Source organism: Nomascus leucogenys, chromosome 23, assembly GCF_006542625.1.
Source record: "Nomascus leucogenys isolate Asia chromosome 23, Asia_NLE_v1, whole genome shotgun sequence".
In the NCBI taxonomy this organism is placed as follows: domain Eukaryota; kingdom Metazoa; phylum Chordata; class Mammalia; order Primates; family Hylobatidae; genus Nomascus; species Nomascus leucogenys.
In genome coordinates, this window is record NC_044403.1 from 29,518,285 (window position 1) to 29,538,847 (window position 20,563).

A 20,563-nucleotide genomic window follows, 5' to 3' on the forward strand; every position below is an offset into this window, starting at 1 on the left:
ACCGAAGAGGGAATGGGTATTCACGCTATGATAAGCCAAGAGGAGGGGAAGAGGGCAAAGGGAGAGAGAAACGGAAGGACTTACCCAGAATATCAAATTGAAGAGGAACATCATGTACTTCAAGCAGCAGAGGCAACCCCTGGCCATGTTGCACTTCTTAAATTCTAGGAGGAACACAAAGGACAGGTCCAGGTAAAACACCACGTACTTGCTGCCTTTGGGTGCATTGTACTTGTCGGTCTTAACGCCGGCCTCGGCGCGGCTCTGGCCCCGGGAGCCCGCGGTGCCGTAGAAGGCGCCGGCCGTGAAGCCGCGGCCGAACGGGCGGCCGGAGGTGGACGGCTTGGCAAAGTCCGAGTCCTTGCTGTCCAAAGATGGACTCCGGTGGATCGAAGAATCCTCGCTACTCGACTTCTCCATGCTCGCGGCGTTCCCGGGGGGCGCGAGGGGCGGGGGACATCGCTCCCAGAATGGGACGGAGGGGGCGCCCAAGTCGGGCGCGGGCTGCGGGCGGGCCGGCGGAGCCTTGCACGCCCCCTCTCTGCACCGGGGCGCACTCGCGGCCGAACCCCGCGCCCAGGGGCTGCTGCCTCTCGGACGGCGCCCCGCTTCTAGCCGGCGGGCCCGGGAGGGCTCTGCGGCGCGGCGCGGCTCTCTGCGCGCTCGCGAACGATCCCCGGGAACCGGCTCGCCCGCGTAACTCAGCGTCTTTGGGGAGGCTGCAATTTGATTGCTCTTTCCAGGGCGTCAGCTCGCCTCTGGCCGCACTGGCAGCTCCACACGAGGTAGAAGGGCACCGGGATCCAGGCTCCCTGGGCACACCTCTCCCAGCCCAGCCCAGCCCCAGCGCTGAGCCCCACCACTTGGCCGGCGCTCCGCCTCCTCTCGTTCCGTGACTTTGCGGAGCTGCCGCCGGCCCTGGGCTGCCCCGGCGCGCGGCGGACAGTGCCGAGGGATCCGCCGCAGCTGCAACCGCTGGGCTTTCCCTGCGAAATCCCGGCCCCGACTCGCGACTCTGAAATCGCCTGGAGCCCCCTCCCCGGGCCCTCGGCCCCGCCCCCTGCTTTGCATTCGACCAATGGGCGCGAGGCCTTCCCGGCCCCGCTGGGGAGCCACCCCCTCCCCAATGACACACTATCTTTAATGGGATTAGCGTTCTGCTGTGTGCCTAACCAAGTGCGCCGCGAGCCCTCGCTAAAATGTCAAGGGCTCTGCAGCTGAGGGGTGAACCAGAACCTTCAACGGAAAGCGCTGGTCTCTTTTACCCGAGCGAGGGGGCGGCGAAAGGAGGGGGATGGCTGGAGGTACCCACGGCCCAAGCAAGCCAGAGGAAAGGTCTGGGGAGAAGGACTGGAGGGGGACAGAAGCGCGGCCGCTGTCGAGCTGGTCGCCGCCCCCTATGCACTTGGGGCCCTGTCCGGCCAGGGCACGCGGTCTCCCGGATAGACCTACACACACCTCTCACACACAGGGCCTCCCCCCCCATGCCTTTGCACACGTGGGTCTGGCTAGGGCGCACAGGGAGAAGGGACTGCAGGGAGGCGCGAGGTATCGGAAAGCGCTGGGGACCTCCGCGGGGTGCGCGCCGCCCTCCCCGCCCCCTCGGCGCGCACGCACGGGCGCGCACACAAGCGGCTCCGCCAGGCTCCTGCAGCTGCGCGAACCCTTGCCCCGCGTTCTCGGTTGGGACGCTGCGGCGGCTGGAACCCCGGGCAGGCTGACAGGGACAGGTGGACGAAGCGGGGTCCTACCTTGCCTTTCCTCACCCCGCCTGTGCCAAGAGTGATGTAGGGGTGCCCTTGGCCACTGTCTGGGTGCTCTCCTGTGAGGTCAGAGAAACGAGCTTTTGCTCGGGGCTTGGAAACATCCTACCGTAAAACAGTGCAACTGGGCAGCCTCCCTTGGGCTGGTGCAGAAGTGTGCATTGCCGACCGGGACACCACACTTTGCAAATGATGAGGATTAGAAGACTTGCGGGTGGGGAACCCACCTCTCTTTTCTGCTACCCTTCCAGTCGCTCAGGAAGAGAGTACTGAGAGCACCCGAGGGCAGGAGCCACATTTTACCAGGTTCTGTAACCCCACCCCCTACCACAGGGCTTGGCCTCTGGGAGGCGCTCAATAGGGATGGCTGGATGGAAGAATTCATGTCCTACCTGGGGCTGTGGGTGTGAAAAGTCCTCCCTGGATCCCAGCAGGTATTCATGTCACACTAGAACTGTGTGCTAAACCCTGGGCCAGGCCCTTGAAGAAACAGATATGACAAGTGAAGCTCCCTGCCCTTCAGGCAGCCACAATCCAGTTAGGAAGACAGGAGGGCATTAATCACCAAGGCAGCACAAATGGGCAGACACAGAACTACCACAACAGGCATGGCCATGGTGGGAGGGGGACATTAATTCCAGCCAGAGGGACTTCCAGACCCTCATCACAGAGCTGTTGTGGTGACCTGTGCTGCTGCTGGTGACCTTTGCTGGTAAGCCTGCAGCCTCACTGGCTCCCTGGCAGGCCCGCCTCCTAGAGGTGAGAGCTCTCCCATTCTGAGTGCAGCTCCCTTACTTTAAAGGAAACTGCAGTGGTTTTACCATCCTGAGCCCCTTCCCAACTCAGATGGGGACCCCAACAGTAAAACCTAGTGTGTATTACAGCCACCAGCAGCTACTCTCTCTGGGTTCGGCACAGCAGTCCCACCGATGCTGTCTGCAGATGAAGGGGCAGATGTCTAGCCGCCACCTGATGTAGCACCAGGGCTGCCTGACTGGAATGGCTAATGCCTTTTGTCCTCTGCAGCCTCACCTGGCCGCTCCTGAGGGGCCCACGGCTGCCACTTCATTCTCACAACATTACTTCTTTGATGCAGGGATAGATCATTTACCAGCCGGACCAAGAGTCAGGAGACCTGTTTTTCACTTTGAGCTCTTTTTAGCTGTGTGATCAAGGGCAAGGCAGTTTGCTTTTCTGAGCTCCCGTTTCCTCTTCTTTAACATGGGGATTAAAAGAGCCCACCCCCTAGAGGTGTTACAAGCATCAGGTCAGCTGGTGGATGTGAGGAGAGTCTGAGGACATGAGGCTGAACAAATTGGAGGGGCCGATCCTGTCAGTCTCAGGTGGGGGCCTGGTGTCACGGAGGGCCCTCGCGGGTGGCCCCCTCTACTTCCTAACCCTTTTTCATCTCTTCTCCCCAGCTCACACCTTGTCCAGGCAGAATAGTTTCCTCATTGTCCCTGGATCTTTCCATCTTCGTTTCTGATTATAAATGATTTCGTGCCACTAGCCACTTCCTCAGAAGTCTGAGGGCCTTGGGGTTGGGGTGGTCCCCAGCAGGTAGGGGGAAACAACAGGCAGGTAAGAGAGGAAGTGGAGGCTGCAATGCAACAGTTCTGCCTCCTCTGGTCACACTTGTCAAAGGGCACTGAAGTCACACCTGTCAGTCCCTGAGCAAAGCTGCAGTGAAGTCCCATCAGGGCACCCAGGTTAGTCATCAGAATGGTAAGAGCAACTTTGACGTATAAGTCTTTATATACCCCAGGGACCAAGCTTCCCACAATGTAACTCAGTCAATCTTCATGACAACCCTACAAGATAGCTATACCCTACTATCCCCATTTTACAGAAAAGAAAACTGATTTCACAGCCCACGCTCCACAGTCTCTTGGACTCTACAACAGTTTCTGCCCTTGAGAATCTTCCAGGCTAACAGATTCTTAAAGCACAACGGGGAACCTGAAATACCATGTCCTGATGTGAGGTCATTAGATGAGAGGACCCTGAGTAAGGGGCAGTGCTCCTGGACTGCTAAGGAGAAAGGTGAGTCATCACCCAGATGGCCTTGAGTTACCTGACACAGGCTGGAAGAAGGAAGCTGGTGTGGGGAGACGCCGCGTAATCTAGTCCTATCTTAGGAGGAAGGTGGTAGAGCAGCCTCAGGAAGGCAGCTCTAGGAACACGTCCCTCCTCCTCCCTCTCTCACCATGAGCACACCATCCATTGGTGCTGGCTTGTTCAAGATAGGAGGACATGGAACAAGGACCCACGGAAGGCACAAAGCTGAGTGAGACAAGGCGTGGGCCTCAAGGAGCTCAGGATGGAGCTGAAGCGACCCACCTTCGACCCCCACTCACGACTACAGCTAGAGAAGCCCAAAGCAGAGTGATGCACAGAGCACAGACCGTGGCAGGATGGGCACCGAGCTGTCCCTTGGCCTCCAGTTGCAGAAGGGCTCTCTGAAGTGGGTGGCCACCCTAGAAAGGCGTGAGTGTGGTACCTTTGGGAGGCAGGGAGGGGACAGGCCTGACTGAAGCAAGAGAAGGTGCTTAGAGGTCAAAGCAAGCTACCCTGTGAAGCCTTGCATGGCACATGAAAAGTCTGGGCTGCATCCTGCAGTGTCCCAAGCAGTGGGGCCCATGATTAACCAGTGCCCTAGGAAGCTGGGCCTGGCACTGGCATTGGGGTGGAGGAGAGGTGAGAGATGAAAAGACCAGTGGCTGTGGCTGCCTCACTTCCTTAGACTGGGGGTACAGATGGAACAATCAGATAGAAATGGTGCTGTGAGACACCATCCCTCTGGCAGCTCCCGATCCTTCTCAGCTTGCCACCCAGGCAAGCTGGCAGGTGCAGGCTGCCCTTCGGGGCTCTCTGAGCGTGTGAACAAGGCAGCCTGACTTCACTTTCCTTTTATTTATTTTTTTTAACAAAAAAAGTGAAGCAAGTACAGCATTCTCAGAGGGGAAGAAGAGAAGTGAATACATGAAATCAACGTGCCACATCTCTGCTGGCTGGCAACTGGGGAGATGTGGGCTTTGGAGTAAATGCCAAGCTCTCTCTGCCTCTCTGAATTCCTCAGGCTGGCAGCATGAGACAGGGCTCAGTCTTTGGTCTCTCCCTCACCCACACACAATCAGAACCAATGGGCCAGCCCACAGCGCCTTTCTGACCCATGCTGAATATTCCCACATTTGATACAAGGTACAGCTTGTGAGGCACCCTGTGCCTTTAAGCCTCAAACAAGGCAGCCTCCTACGAAGCCAGAGTTCAGGTTAGACACAAAGTGGCGCCTGCCACCCAAAAGAGCATGTGAGACGGGCACCATTTTAGAAGGGAGAGCTACTCACCTCCCCCCAGTTTTTAAACTCCAAATTTGGGAGCTTCTTCCACTGTACAGTACAGAAAATGCTTTCGTTGCTGAGCAAACCATTTAGCAACTGTGCCAAAAGAGAACGATGGAGAGGTCCCTAGCAGGGGGCCCACATGGTTGGGGGGAGGCTACAGGGCAGGGGCTAGGAGATTGGGTGTTACCATACTTGGCCATGATTCAGGAAGGACGGTAACAATGATGGTGAAAGGGTTGGGGTAGAGAAGGAGGAATGGTACTGTTACTTGTTTTTAATCTGTTTGCTTTTTTAAGTTTCTGAGACCAGTAAAGAAAAGAAAGTCCAGGCATGGTTGCTCACACATGTAATCCCAACACTTTGGGAGGCCAAGGCAGGTGAATCGCTTGAGCCCAGGAATTCGAGATGAACCGAGGGAACGTAGTGAGACCCTATCTCTACAAAAAATACAAAAATTAGCCGGGTGTGGCGGCGGCACCTGTAGTCCCAGCTACTCAGGAGGCTGAGGTGGGAGGACCACTTGAGCCCGGGAGGTCGAGGCTGCAGTGAGCCATGATTGTGCCACCACACTTTGCTTGGGTGACAGAGTGAGACCCTATCTCAAAAAAGAAAAGAAAAAAACAAGCAGGGTTTGGCTTTGGTGGGAAAGTTCACAGACAGAAGGACACAAAGGGTGGCCAGGGTACCTCCCTCTCTGGAGAAAGGTCTGCTCCTCCCTCCTTCTTGGCCCTTTGTTCAGATTGCAACTACAGTTTGCCCACCTGCCTCTGCTCTGGTCACTGAGCTTCTCTAAGAAGGCAGAGGCTGTGTCTGGGTCATTTTACCCCACCCCCCCAGTGCCTGTCAGTGACCACCCCACAGCAGGTACTCAGGAAGTGCTGGAGGACGGAGGGGAAAGGCAGACCAGCGTGCCTAAATCTGGAGCTCTCCTCAAGGACAGCCTGACAGCCCTGAGTTCGTTAACTAAAGGATAGAACCCAAGCCAGAAATCTATGGAATTCTTCCTGGAAAGCAGGCTATCCAAGGGCGTCTGAACCTGACGAGCTGAAACACCCAGCTACAGATAAGAGTGCAAGTGCCACGCGGTCAACTGTTTCACTCACAGCCATATCCCCAGCACGCGGCACAGCCTGGAATGGATGGATGGATGGACAGACAGGACAGATAAACAAACGTATGGAGGAAGAGGTGGGAAAGATCTGAGGTCGAAAAAAAGAGAAGACTGAGACAGGAGCAAGTCAGGGAACAGGGCAGCCCCTCGACCTCTGCCCAGTCGGAGTGGGCTGGGGCTCTTGGAGGGGCTCCACGGAGCACAGCCAGGAGCACTGCTGCCCCAGCTCCAAGTCCCCAGTGAACTCTTACACATTCCCTAGTGTTGCGTGTCACCTCTCAAAGCAAAGCTGCCCCCCTGGCTACGGTCAGCCCTCGTCAGAGGCCACTCCTGGCTACCAGAAAACACGGCCATGCAGAGACCCTTGGCTGTGTGTGCACTCCACCCACGACAGGTGGGCACACTGCTCAGAGCATGTACTGGGGCCTTCGGAAAGATCAGTTAGCTTAGCTCTGAGGAAACATGGGCACAGCTATAAACCAGCTACAGCAATCCTGCCCCAGCCAGGAGTACTGAAAATGTGGCTTCTGGACCGTAAGGAGCCAGGCGGGTGGTGCGGATTGTCACAAAGCCAACGTCACTCCCACTGTCCCCGAAATCGGCTCATACCACATGCCCTGGTGACTGTGGGTCAGCCGGGCTCAGATGCCTTCAATGACCCCTGTCCATACCACTATCCAACTCAACCACGGAGATTTTATTTACTCTAGTAAAATAACAAAGGGCGAACACTCTGGGCCTTGGGACTAGATGAATCTGTGTCCAAATCCCATCTGGAGTGAGTTACCCCACTGCTGGATGGCCTAGAATGACCACTTAACTACTCCATATCTCAGTTTCTTCAGCTAGAAAATGGGAATAATATGCACCTTCCCCAGCACTGTGTAAAAAAACAAGGAATAAAGGTTCCAAGGGAACATGGAAACACAGAAGCTGTTTAATGGACGGAGGCACTATTGTCATTCCCAAGGATACTTACTATAGTCAGCACGGGCCCAGCTCCTGTCTAGCTACGGTGTAGCTGAACAGAGAAAGAAACATCGTCAATACCTAATGTTGTGTGGCTGAAATTCTAAGGGAAATGCTGCTGCCCTCCCCCTCCCCCTCCCCCTCAGTGAGGCCCTCAGCTCTGAGCTGTCTTCGCTTCTGCCCGACTTTCCTGTATTTGACCATCTCCTCCGTTCCAGGGCCATCTGCATGCTGGTGACCCCTAAATGCACACCTGGACCTGACTTGTCTCCTGAGCCCCGAGCACAGGTCCCCAACTCCTGCTTGTCATCCCCCTGGCTGTCTCCCAGACAGCTCCAGGAGGGACTGACCTTGCCCCAGATGTGCTCCCTGGCACTATCCGCTCCTTCTCAACAAATGGCTTAAGTTCTCACCCCACTGCTTATGCCAGAAGCCTTGGCTCCCGGTTGTCACTTGCTCCCACCTCGAAGCAAACATAAGTCCAAGCCACAGAGCCTCCCAGCATCTGGCATCCGCCCCGGCCCCGCCCTTGTTCAGCCCTGCTTCATGGCTCGCCTGGGGTCCTGCGGCAGCCCCCGCAGCCCTCCATTCCCTCCTGCGCCCATCCATTCACCAAGAGCAGCCAACGCGATCTTCCCACTCATGTGCCTCTCCACTGTAACCTCATCAGTGGCTTCCCATCTTACTTGGATTACAATTGTGTGTGTGCGTGTGTGTTTCCTAGTCTAATTTTCTAGTACAGTCCAAATCCTTAGAGCAACCCTGAAGGGCCGGCATGACTGACCCCTGCCTTTCTCTCCAGCCCCCGTCCAACATTCTCTGCTCACCCATGATTGCCACAGCCATGAACTCTCAGTGCTCTGCCCTCCTCAGAGCCTCCGCCCATGCTGTTCCCTCTGCCTGGATGCTCTTCCTGGGCTCACTGCCTGGCTTCACTCTACTCACCCCTGAGCTCTTGTGAATTATTGAAGAAGGTCTATTCTGGTTTTCTGGCTGCCCCCCACTGTCAAAATTAAAGCCCTCTTTCTTTTCAATACATCTCCTCACAGCACCATTTGCCCGTTTTTTTCTCATAGCAGTCACCATCATTGGAAAGTCCATGTTTGTTAGGGTGACAATTTTACTGTCTGATTCTTCTACTAGACCATGAACCCCAGAGAGGCAGAGACTGCCTATGTCTCTCTCGCTGCTTTACACCCAGTACCCAGTACTATTCCTGACCTACAGTAGGGGCCCAATCAATACCTGATGAACACATGCAGAGGAGCTCAAGGGAGGGCAGGCACAGGACAGGCAGGGCCAGCAGGGAGGGCTTCCGGGGCTTTCCAGGTGTCTGATCACCTCGTGCCACCTAAGGAACAAAGCCTGAGGACACTGATGACCTGTGTGGCCTCTAGTTGCTCAACCTCTGGTTCCTCAACTACCAAACAAGCAGGCTGGACTAGTTGTTTCTCTAAGGTTCCTTGGAGCCCTGAAATTCACACCCTATGAAATGGGACTGGATGGGCAGGGGGGAAGCGGAAGAGCACCCTGGCAGGGGGGCAGCTGGGCAGAGCCAGGGCACAGCAGAGGGCCCAGGACATTTGGGAGGCACCCACACGCTCCACTGGAATGAAGCTTTGCAGAAAGGGAGCCTGAAAGGAGGGTGGGCCAGAGCACAGATGACCCTGGATGCCAGTTTAAAATCTGCACAGGCGCTTGCCCATCCCACTCCTCTCAGCAACTCCATCTCCTATACCTTTCTTGGCCTACACTCGCACCAAAACGAACCCATATCAAATTCCCCCTCATCCCCTGGCCTTTGCACTGGATGCTCCCTCCTCCTGAAACCCCCTTTCCCCCACACCCAAATGGCTAACATCCACAATCCAGTTGGCATCAGGGTGCTGTCACCTCCTCCAGGAAGCCTCCTTGGTATACCAATAACACACAGTTAATCCCGCCATGATGCCACCTGTTCCCTGACCTTCCCCCACCCCCAAATTGTGAGCTCCTTGAATGCAAGGACTGTGTCCCTCCTCTTTGTCTTCCAAGCACTTGGCATTTGTCTAGCACACTGGTGCTCTGAAGTCACTGCTGAATGCATGAGTAGCAACAGGAAGAACCTTTGTGTGCACCTTAAGGTGAGAGCAGCTCTTTAGAAAAATCAGCCTTTGCTTGGAGCAGGGGGAAGCTTTACAAAAAGAGTCAGAATGGCCACTCCTGCAGGACCGTCATCTCCTCTTAGAGAAGGTTTACCAGGTAAGAGGAGGCAGCAGAGATTGGGCCCGAGAAGAATGGGGCTGATAGTCTGCCTGGACAAAGAGCCACCCACTCTGGGCTCTCAGGCCCTGTTTTCCAGGAAAGTTCCACAGCAGCCCATCTTTCATCCTAAGGCCAATCAGCATCCCTGTCAGATCCTCAAAAGGGCCTGGAGTACGAGGCACCATGCTGGACAGACAGATGTACCTGCCCATACACATATGCACACACTGAGCCCGCTGCTCCTGGAAAACAGGAGAAAGAAAGCATTTGTTATTAGTATTTATCAAGGAAGGCAGGTGGCTGCGGGGAGGATGAGATAAGGCAGACCGCCGGGCACAGGGAAGTGTGATGAAGGCTGCGACTTATTGCCATGCACCAGTGGAAATGTACTGACCCAGCAAATCCAATATTCCTAAAACCACTCCACGGAGGGTGCTGACTTGCCAGCTGGGACGGCGCTCTGTAACCTCACATTCAGCCTGACTGTGCAGCTGGGACCCTTCTGCTGATTTCAGGAGCTGCTGCCTGCTGCCTCCCTCGGCCCACTCTCCCTCTACGGGGCTGGGACTGGAGCCAATGTGGAAGAAGGCAGTGTGTGAGCAGCACTCAGGGGTGCTCTAACGTGAAGAAGATGGAGAAGAACCAGCGCCCCAGATTCCACACTGCTCTGCAGCCCTCAGGGGAGGGAGCCTGTGCATGTTCCACTCTCGCTGATAGGGTGAGAGGTGTCTGGATGGGTGGCAGGGACAGACTTGGGCATCCCTAATGGCTGTCTTATTGCTCGAAGGTCCACAGTGCGTTAAGTCACTTGTGGTCTCTGAACTTCCATCGGCCGCTCTGTAAAGTAAGACAGGAGCACTGGCTGTCGTCTCACTCCGTCTCTCTTCCCTCCTCCCCGTCAGGCTGGCCCACAGCTATGGGGCTGTCATTCAAGGTGCCTCCCACTGAAGGGGGCCTCCTAAAGGCATCCAGCCCGTCCGAAACCTGGAGGCAGCTTTTCTCATTTCAAGGTACCTGAGGTGAAAATGGTCACAGCTCACACCCTCGAATCAGCCATCCAGGCTACCAAACCTCTTACAGCCCCAAAAGGTGCTTTCAAAGGCTCTTAGGTTGCTCCAGCCCAGGTCTGTTCCTGTTGTAACCCAGTCACACATGACTGGGCTGCCTCCTGTCTGCCAGTCTCCTGACCAGGCTCCCCGCACCCGCTCCCTCCTTAGTCACCCTGCCACATGCTGCCACTAGTACTGGCCCAAGGCAGAGCTCGGCACATGCCATCAGCTCAAAAACTTCCCCAGGGATTTAAACACAGATACTCAAGCTTGTCACTGGGGCCCTTCTACATGGTACTCTGTCAGCCTTCTTGCCCACAAATCCCAGAGCTGTGCCCTCTGCTTCCAGCAACACCAGCCCCTCGAGGTGCAGCCCACCCCTGTGCCTGCATGCACCTGCCCTCCACCTCCAAAGCCTCCCCCCATCCTGCTCGGCCTTGAGGAGATGTTTCAAGGTTCACCTCAAATGCCACATCCTCCACGAAAGATCCCCCAAAATGAAGAGGCACTCTTCTTGTTCTAGTCGTGTCTTTTGGACACTGATTTTACTCTGCATTGCATCACAGTTATTTGCATAAATGCTTTTTCTTTGTACAAGACTAGAAGCTCCAAGCGGGGACAGCTCACCCGTGCTCCTCTTGCGGCAGCCAGCGCAGCTCCATAAATGGTGCACACTTAGGAAACTAAAGGGAAACTGAGTCCCTCCCACAATGCACAGAGCCCCTGAGCCTCACCCCCACCTTCACCACACGTACTCACCTCAGCGCACGTATCAGACGCCCTCTAACACTGCCCTCAGCCTATCTGGGAGGTATTCACCTTGATAGATCACCACCATGTGTCCTCTCTGGAGGCCCTCTCTGGAGTCACCCACCAGATCCAGCCATCTACAGAAACCACCGGGGGGCTCAGATGTCCAGCCTGGAGCTCTGAGAATGTGGCTGGGCTCTGTGAGGCCCAATGTGTCCGGGTGGCTGCATGTCACTCATCCCCCAAGCTCTGGCCCCAAGAGGCGCTTCCACATCCCAGCCAGACCAGGCGCCAGGGCACACCTGCTCTTCCCCTCCCCCACACTGCTGCCAGAGGAAATGCCAGCCCAAAGCCACGGCCAGCCGGACACAGCAGGGACACACCCTCGGCACTGATGCTGCCCCCTCCCTTCCTCTGCCACGCAGACCTGGGTCTGACTAGCACCCTGGTGCAGCCCCCATCCCTCCATGCATGCACATTCCCCCGCTGCTCTGTCTGCTTCCTGCAGAGACGAGCACAACTGCAAGCACAGTAGTACCACAGGAGCCTGGCAGGGCACAGAGCAGGCCACCCCAGTGCTGTGGAACCCGGGGAGTCACTGACAGCTCCCTGAGTGCAGGACACCTGTGTTGAATGAATGAATGAATGAATGTGAGCATGCTTCTGTTTCCTCATCAGTATAACGGGGTTCAGTGTGACCGTGAGGGACAGATGAGGCAGTGTCTGGGAAACGACTTTATCAAGTGGGAGGTACTTGTCTTTGGAACCTTTCACCCCCCACACACCACAGCCAGCCACCACACTTCACAGGAGCTCGATAAAAGCGAGACACCTATGCTGATGAATCAATCCCTGCAGAGTTCCCCAGCACCCATAGGTACACCACCCTGGGTTTGCCACTACAGATGTTCCCGAGGAGAATTAGCATTTATGGAGCAAACGCTCCATCTGCATCTGGGCGAAGGGCAATAAAATGAAAGGGTGGAACGGAAGTACCCCTGAGTATGTGCGGGAACTGGGGGTTCAGCCTGGGAGTGCCCCGAGGACCTGCCCAGGGAGAGTGTGGCCCAGCAGGAAGGCTTCTTGGAGAAGGGGTACGTGCTGGGCTTGCATGGCCTCCAAACAGAATGAGGACAGAGGAGAGAGAGGCCTGCGTGCCTGAATACCACAAGCAAAGGCCTGTTCATGGTGACTCTTGCAGCTTTTTTGAGGGGCTCTCATACTAGTGATCACATCTGATCCTCACCACACCCCTGCAGGATAAGCAGGGAAGTTGTCTCCGTTTGTTAAAGAGGGAACAAAGGGCCAAAGAGAGGAGAGCACTCGTCTAAGCAAGTAAGGAGAGCTGGGACTGGAACCTATGTCTCCTGACTTCCAAAGCAGTGATCTTTCCTTACACCAAGCAGCCTTACCTGTCCAGTGCTGGGCCCTGTTTTTATGGACGAAGCTGGCTGCTCCTGGACATACACATACCCATGCCACCTGCACAAAGGGAGGCAGAGGAAGGAAGGAAGGAAGCAGGCTGGAGGACGCTCGTGCATTTAGGATTACCCAGCTAGGAAAAGCAGAGACGCCCCACATCCCAACACCAAAGGACAAGCCCTGTCAATCCTGGAAAACACACCACTGCCCCGCCCACCCCAACCTTCATCACCCTCATCCAGTGTCCCCTGTGCTCTGACCACACGGCGTGAACACAGGTGACCTGCCAAGTGAAAGAAAACAGAGGCCCTCCCCCCTGAAAGCACAGCACAGGTAGAGTAGAGGTAACAAGCCAGTGGTGAGCTGGTGGATGTTGAACAATCAGCTCTACAGGGGAAAAGCCCCGATTCATAGTGCCATGGCGTAAGTACTCCCACCACGGCCAGTTTCAAGCTACTGGCAGGCAAATGTTCTACTTACCTTCTAATAGGCTCTCAAGAACCAGTACAAGTAGGCTCCAGCGAACGACTGTAACAAACCCATCTCCCTCCCTCCAAAAGAAACTCCAAGCAGAGAAAAGAAATCCAGCACCATCCTGCCCCCTCCTCCCCAGGAGTAAAAGTCTCAGGTCAGAGCTTGGGGAATAGAAACAGAGGCTGGACGAATCATAGGGAAAGGATGGGGCAGCCCTCTCTCTGGTCTCCTGGGGCCTCCCCAAGAAAAACACAACTGAAATTAGCTCTTATACTACAGTGATCCTGTCTCTTAAGTGAGACCATGCCACTGCTCTGTGCAAAACCCCCAATGCCTTCTCATGTCTCTCAAAGACAAAGTTCTTAGAAGAACTTGCGTGTACACACACACACACACACACACACACACACACGAACTCCTGGCCCACTCACTCCACTCCAGCTACATTGTCCTCTGTGCTGTTTCTTACATTAGAGCCTTTACATTGGCTGTCCCCTCTGCCTGGAATATTCTTCCCCTAGATCTCAGCACTGCCACTCCTCTCAGCTCCTGTAAACCTCCACTCAAATGGCATCTTCTCCATGAGGCCTTCCCTGACCACCCATTCAAAACAGTACCTCCCCCAGCACACTCCATCTCTCTTCTCCTGCCCTGCTTCACTTACTGCTGTATTCCCAAAGTTACGAACAGAGCTTCACACAAGGCAGGTATAAGTATTTTTGAAAGAATGAATGAATGCCTGGGAAAGGTCTCTCCCAAACCCCTAGGTGCCATCTTGGCTTCCCAAGAGCAGGCAACCGGGGAGTGAGGGAGCCCCGTAGTTAGCGCCTGCCCAGCTGAGATTCAGGATACCTGTGTTCTTGCCCTGGCCCTCACATCTGTGACCTGGCACAGCTGCACTCTCCATCCCAACTTCGCACTTCATTTTCTCTCTTCATTTAGGCTTTAATGGGACCCTACATGGCTAACCCTGGGCAGTACCAAGGGCCGGAGCTAAGGCCAAACAGGACACCAAGTCTGAAGGCCCCTGAGCTCCGCAGTGAGAGGCTCCGAGGTCAGGTTCGAGGCATTCCCTTTATTAAAAGGTCTAGGAAAGACAAGCCCTTTGCTTCCCCTCTGCACCAGCCACACCCGAACTCCAGCTACATCCATTCCCCATTCTCCAGCTCTGGGCCTAGAAGAAACCCCCCAAAACACTCTCTACCGCAGTGGTTAAAGCCAGCAGAGCCCCAAGCCCAGGCGGCTGCCCCATCAGGCCTCAGGCGGGCTCCCCACATGCCCAGCGGCCAGCTCACGCTGCTATTTTAAGCTCTGCGGGCCCAGCTGCATCACGTAGCCACAGCAGGCTGTCAGCCGGGGTGGAGGTAGGGAAGCGAACTCACTAAGGAGTGCTGACCTGAGGCGCTCCGAAAGGGGAGACTGGTCATCCCCTTACCACCACCCTTTTTCTACACAGGCTGGTAATTCCCAGGCCCACCCTCAAATCCACCAGCCATGGGGAAAGTGAGTCAGGAGCTGCATTGGGCACGCCCACATTCCATTTCTGAAAGTGACCCCCTGAGGTTCCACGGCAAAATGACTCCTAGCCCCACCCTGCCAACCCCTAGAAATTCCAGCAAAGCTATAACAAGCATAGCACCCATCTTCCAGGTGCTAACAACATGAGACAGATACCAAAAGCACAGGCGGAAGAAAGGAGTTAACCTGCTACTGTCTGAGATGGCTTATCCGCCGAGTCCCCCAACTCCCTTCTCCTGCCCCGTCTCCCCTCAGTGACTGTGCACAGTGCCAGGCACACAGCCACACTCAATAGGTACTTGCTGATTAAATGACTGCTTCTAAATCCACGCTAAAACCAAGCATGATGGAAGTGGTCTAGGGAAAACACAGTCTTCACTACTCTTATCGTGAGCCTCGTTATTATCTGTGTTTCTGCTGACCTCATTGGACACTGAAACAGAATAAAGACTATAGAACCAAGGAACCAACGGAGTTTAGTAACAAAGCAAGGATGCCTCCCTGCTGGCCAGGGAGGAAGTCTGCCATTGCACCACTCCAGCGGGCAGTTACACCGCATTCCCTGTGAACTGTGCCCCCTGAGCCCTGTTCCAACCCCCACTCTGCCATGGACATCCAAGCCTCCGAGAGCTGGCTTGAGAAGGAACGCACAGAACAGGAACTCCGGCTGCAAGCTATTCCCATCCCCAACCTCATGCTGCAGAACATCAGCAAAACCACCACGCAGGGCAGGATGGGTCACACATGCCCGGGGCTCCCGGCAGCATCCCGTGGCTCTATTCGCTCAGCTGAAGCAACAGCAGCACCAGGGAAAGAGAAAGGAAATCCAGACAGTGCTCTCATCAGGGAAGCCTGCTACCTTTCCCCTTGCTACCTGTCTCTCTCAAGACTAAACCAGCACCCACACCTTAAAGAAATAGATTCACTACCTGGATTTGGAGGAAGAGGGAAATTCCTTGGACTCTTTCTTTTTTTCTCTTTCTCTCTCTCTCTTTCTCTTTCTTTCTTTTTTTAATAGGGTCTCACTCTGTCACCCAGGCTGGAACGCAGTGGCACAATGTCAGCTCACTGCAGCCTCCACTTCCTGGGTTCAAGTGAGCCTCCCACTTCAGCCTCCCAAGTAGCTGGGACTACAAGTGTGCACCACCACGCCCAGCTAATTTCTGTATTTTTTCTAGAGATAGGATTTCGCCATGTTGCCTAGACTGGTCTCAAACTCCTGAACTCCTGAACTCAAGCGAGCTGCCCACCTCGGCCCCCCAAAGTGCTGGGATTACAGGTGTGCATTGTGCCTGGCTGGATTTTCTTACTGAAGGAAGATCCCAGAAGCTATGGGCCTTCAGAGATCATTTGGTCTACTTCTCCCTCCCCCTCCCTTCCCCGGCTTCAATCAATCCAGACCCTTCTGGACATTGCTATTGTAACTGTAGAAGCAATGACAACAGCCTGCATTTACAGGAAAATGTATGCTGTTCAAAGGGATTTCACATGCGCGACCATCACAAAAGCCCTAGGAAGTCACTGCAGCAGACATCATTGTACCCAACTTACAAAAAGATTCCAAAGACGAAGTGGCACACACCCGAGTCCAATCACTGAGTAGACTGGAACCCAGGTCTTCATACATCTAGTCCAGTGTTCTTTCCCAAATGCCGAGTTCCCTCCAAAACTATTTCTCTAAGTGTGGGTCCCAAGCCAGTTGCTCCAGAATCCTTGGGTATTTGGTGATGAATGCAAATTCTGGGGCCCACTCTGGCCTAAAAGTATCTGGAGGCAGAATGTTGATAACCTGCCCTGTGAATGCTCTGTGGGGATTCTGAACTGTGTTCAACCCTGAGAGCCCCTGCTGTTTTTGTTGACTGGATCTAACTGGCTCGTCCTTTCACTAACCAAGCAGCAGCTAATCTCCTACCGCCACCAGCAACTCTCCCCAAACTAGAGCCTCTCTGGGTACAAAACCTCCATTGCTGTCCTTGGGTTCATCTCCCTGAAGATACATTTGCACCTAATCGCCAAGGTGACCCTTACACGTTTCTGTCAAGAACTGGAAGTCACGCCAGCTGGGGAGACAATCCTGGCCAAAATCTCCCCTCCCCACCTTGAGAAGGGACAGATCTTAGATCTGCCTAAATCCCTCTGTTCAGCCCAAGCCCATCTTCCAGATGTGCCTAGCACAGAGGGATGCAGTGGGAGAGAAAGGAAAGGAAGAAGCAACATGAAACCACTCCAGAGTGGCCTTTCTTTATGGCACTCTGGGGCCCACACCCCTCCAGAAGCTTTCTCTGAGCACTTGGCCACCGCGGGTGCTCCCACTTGCATGTGTCATCAGCAATGGCGCTAGCTCTGCCTTTGACTGTTCACTTTCAGGTATGCCCTAACCCCAGCAAAGCCGACAGAGCAGATCCCCAGTATTCCGAGCCTCAGTCCCAGAGATAACTCTCAACCTGCCTCGGGCATCTGTCTCCGACCATGCGGCCCTGACCCTGTCTCCCCCACTCTGTGTTGTGCTCAGCTCCTGACTGGCTGTTGCAGCCTCAGGGAGGGCTGCGTGGCCTGGCTTGGCTCTCTGCCTGCCTGCCCCAATTCTAGGCTCCAATTAGCCTCCCCTCCCTTGGCATGGCCCAGTTACAGATCCCCACCTGGTGGTCCCAACACACAACTTCCTCCCACTTTCTCCCCGTCACATGGCCTGGCTGACAGCCTGAGGGGCAAGTCTCTCTTTGCGGACAGACCTGTCAGCTGCAAGAGAATGGGGTGCCAGTTGTATTCCTGCTGGGTCACCTTTGGCATCTCCCACACCCTAGTCGTGTGCCAGTTGCTCAATTGCACTGTTGAATGAATGAATGGGCAGATGAATGAATGAAGAACTGCAGCCCGGCCAACTGTTCTGGTGGTATCTAGTGAAAGAAAAAAAAAGGTAGGAAGAGGGAAGAAAGTCTTAGGAAGAGAAAGAGAAAAGAGCTCACTCACATAAGGCCAAGAACAAGGCCATCAGCTCAGAGGAGGCAGTGGGCCCCAGGCGGCCTTGGGTGGGCGAAGCAACAGCCTTCCTACCTCCAAACCCTGAAGCCCCCCACCCTCCATCAGTAACCAGAATTAGCAAATTAGCAGTTTCTCCATTCCATCAAGCAGAGCATCCCCCAAGCAGAAAGCTAGTCTGATCTGGGTGAATTAATTGAGTAATTAACTTCCCTGATCTGCTCCCTCCCAGCCCACCTTTCAGAAAGGGTTGGTAGCGCCCCACAGGAGGGCTGACTGGGGGCCGGGGGTCCAGGGGGCTACAGCCTTCTCCACCAGCCCCAACTTGCCAAAAACTCCTGTCTACCCTACATCACACACAGGCCCTCCAAAGACCTCAAAGCCCCTTCCCAAGGCACACAGGCCTCCAACACACAAACACAAGCACACAACACATGTGCACATGCATGTCCACACACTGACTGTGGGAACAGCTCTCAGTCAGCTTGGATTCTGGCTGTGGTTCCAGTTTTGAGCTCAGGCACCCATGGGACACTGCAGGTGGCCTGGCAGATATAGCAAAGGAACAAGGAGAAGCAGGTAAAATGAACCTGGAGAAAAGACTGACGCAAATCACAGAAAGTAAGAGGCAGTGCAGGGCAGAGGGAAGGGCACAAGGGCTGGGGTCAGAAGGCCCAGGTGTGAGTCCCAGTTCCGTCTCCTAGGGACAATGTGACTTTGGGCATGTGACTCAACCCCATGAGCTTCAGTTTCCCCCATCTACAAAATGGGCATAAAGCCTACCTCCCTTCTGGGCTGTCCTAGGATGAAACGAGCTCACTAGGTGTTACTTATGTCCAATCTCCTCCCCTCTGCCCAGGCCAGAGGTTACCAGGCAGCCTTGCTGTCATTTCTCAGCTCTCACTACCATGGGCACCGCCTTAGGATTCTGGGCCCCTACCTGCCCACCTCCACTTTCTGCCTGAGAGATGTGGATGAGCTGGTAGGGAGACATGGGTCAAATCAGTCCTATCGTATTCAAATCCCAGCTCTGCCCCATGACACTTTCCTTCTCTGCATCTCGGTTTCCTCGTCTGAATTATGGATACAATAAATGTCCAACCACACACAGCTGATGATCTATGTCCAGGGCCCGATTCTGTGCCTGGCACACACCACACTTCATACACAGTAGATAATATTTCTTTTAATTATCATCCTCATCATGATTCTGGCTAATGGAATTAGTCTTCCCCTCTGGAGTAGTAAAGCAGAGGCCTAATTCCTCTCCCAGGTGCCAGCCTCTCGCACGTAAGATGGTGCCACGGGCCCCCAGTCTTCTCTTCCTCAGGCAAACATCCCCCCCACCCATCTTTCTACTGTGACTCATGCCGAAGCCCCCTACCCAGTCTCCTCCTTGTCTCTCCTGGTCTACCCTGAACTCCTACATCTGAGCCGTGTGGTACCTCTAGCACCACCTAAGCGCCTGGCACACAGCAGGTGCACAGAAAAATAGAATAACTTAGTGGATTCACAAGTCAGGGCTCTGTTTATCATTTTAGTATGAAAAATAATCCTGTTAACCTAAGATCCTAAGACCTCTGTCTCAAGATCACATTTATTTTAGAACGGTGATGTTAAGGTGATGAAGACCTTGTTAAAAGGGGCCCATCCGAGATTCCTAGGTGACCGGCACTTACTCTGGAAACATCAACGAAAACAAGGTGAAAATCCAATTTCAAGAAATAATGCGTCTGAGTTATAACAGATTTCAACTGTGAGCCAAATAAATTAACCTGTTAATTGTTTCCATTTGCTTTCATCTGCAGCAACCCCTAGATCCACAACTGCAGGTTGTGACCCATTATTGGTTATAAGATCTGCTGAGTGGGTCAGAAGACTTTTTTTTTTTTCTTTTAGATACAGCATCTCGCCCCGCTGCCTGGGCTGCAGTACAGTGGTACAATCGCAGCTGACTACAATCTTCAACTCCCAGGTTCAAGTGATCCTCCTGAGTAGCTAGCACTACAGGTATGGGCCACCAGCCTGGCTCATTTTATTTTTTTGTAGAGACAGGGTCTCACCATGTTACTCAAGCAACCTTCCCACCTTGGCCTCACGAAGTGCTGGGATTACAAGTGTGAGCAACCATGCCGAGCCCAGAAGAGTATTTTTTAAAAATAAAACAGGAAACACCAGAATGTATCTCACACAGTAAAGATAAGAATTAATTGATGAAACATTTTCTCAAGGTGTAGCTGTGTGTGCGCTGAATTACAATGTTTGCAGAAACAATGCCCTGGGTCTTTAAGGGTGACACGAACGGCCCACAAGTCTCAGAACATGGGTTGACCGCCCATGAGAATACGCACTTTCTAGGTATGAAACTCAGAGCTGCTTACTTTCTGCAAGGAGCTGCACCTGGCCAGGAAGCTTTACCAGCTGCAGGAAATACACTGGGATTCACTCTCCAGATGGAGATGTGCCAAAAAGTGACGTGTACCGCGAGAAGAGACGGCGCGCGTCTTGTCAATGGAAATGTGATCCTGAGTCCGTCGATCTCACCGTGATCTGCCAGATAGAACTCTGGCTGAGAATCTGGATTTAACATGCTCGCCTGCAAAACGGGGAGAATAGTGCCCCAAATCTGGAATGGACAATATGTAATGTGGACTCTTTATTCATGGATTCATCACTTGATTGCTGAAACAAATCAACGTTGGTTTAAAAAAATGCATGATGTTAGCTCCGAATACAACTATACCTTCCTAACCTATTAAATTAGAGAAAACCAATTCTAAACCAAGCCAATATCTTACCCGTTACAAATTCTACTCAGCTGTCTGCCTCATGTGTCTACAGTAGACACCACCTCCTGCTGGTTGTCCAAAACAGAAGGAAAGCATCTGAAGGCTCCGTGCAGGGGGGACAATGGCTTCATCTCTTGTTTCACTTAGGGCA

General features: G+C 54.0%; 1 protein-coding gene across 7 annotated transcripts in view; it reads right to left on the reverse strand.

Annotated features, from left to right (window-relative positions):
- TSPAN9 (tetraspanin 9) overlaps positions 1-20,563 on the reverse strand; it is a 201,359-nt gene that overhangs the window by 81,389 nt on the left and 99,407 nt on the right. For 3 of the 7 annotated variants that reach the window (XM_030804845.1, XM_030804846.1, XM_030804850.1), the window contains one exon: positions 85-164. In XM_030804845.1, coding sequence (XP_030660705.1) covers positions 85-147 — 63 coding nt within the window. In that variant the 5' untranslated portion in view covers positions 148-164. Of the gene's footprint in view, positions 1-84; positions 1,047-1,265; positions 1,287-1,751; positions 2,073-2,155; positions 5,443-20,563 lie in introns of those variants that run through there. The other 4 variants (XM_030804848.1, XM_030804847.1, XM_030804849.1 and 1 more) reach the window with 4 other exon arrangements.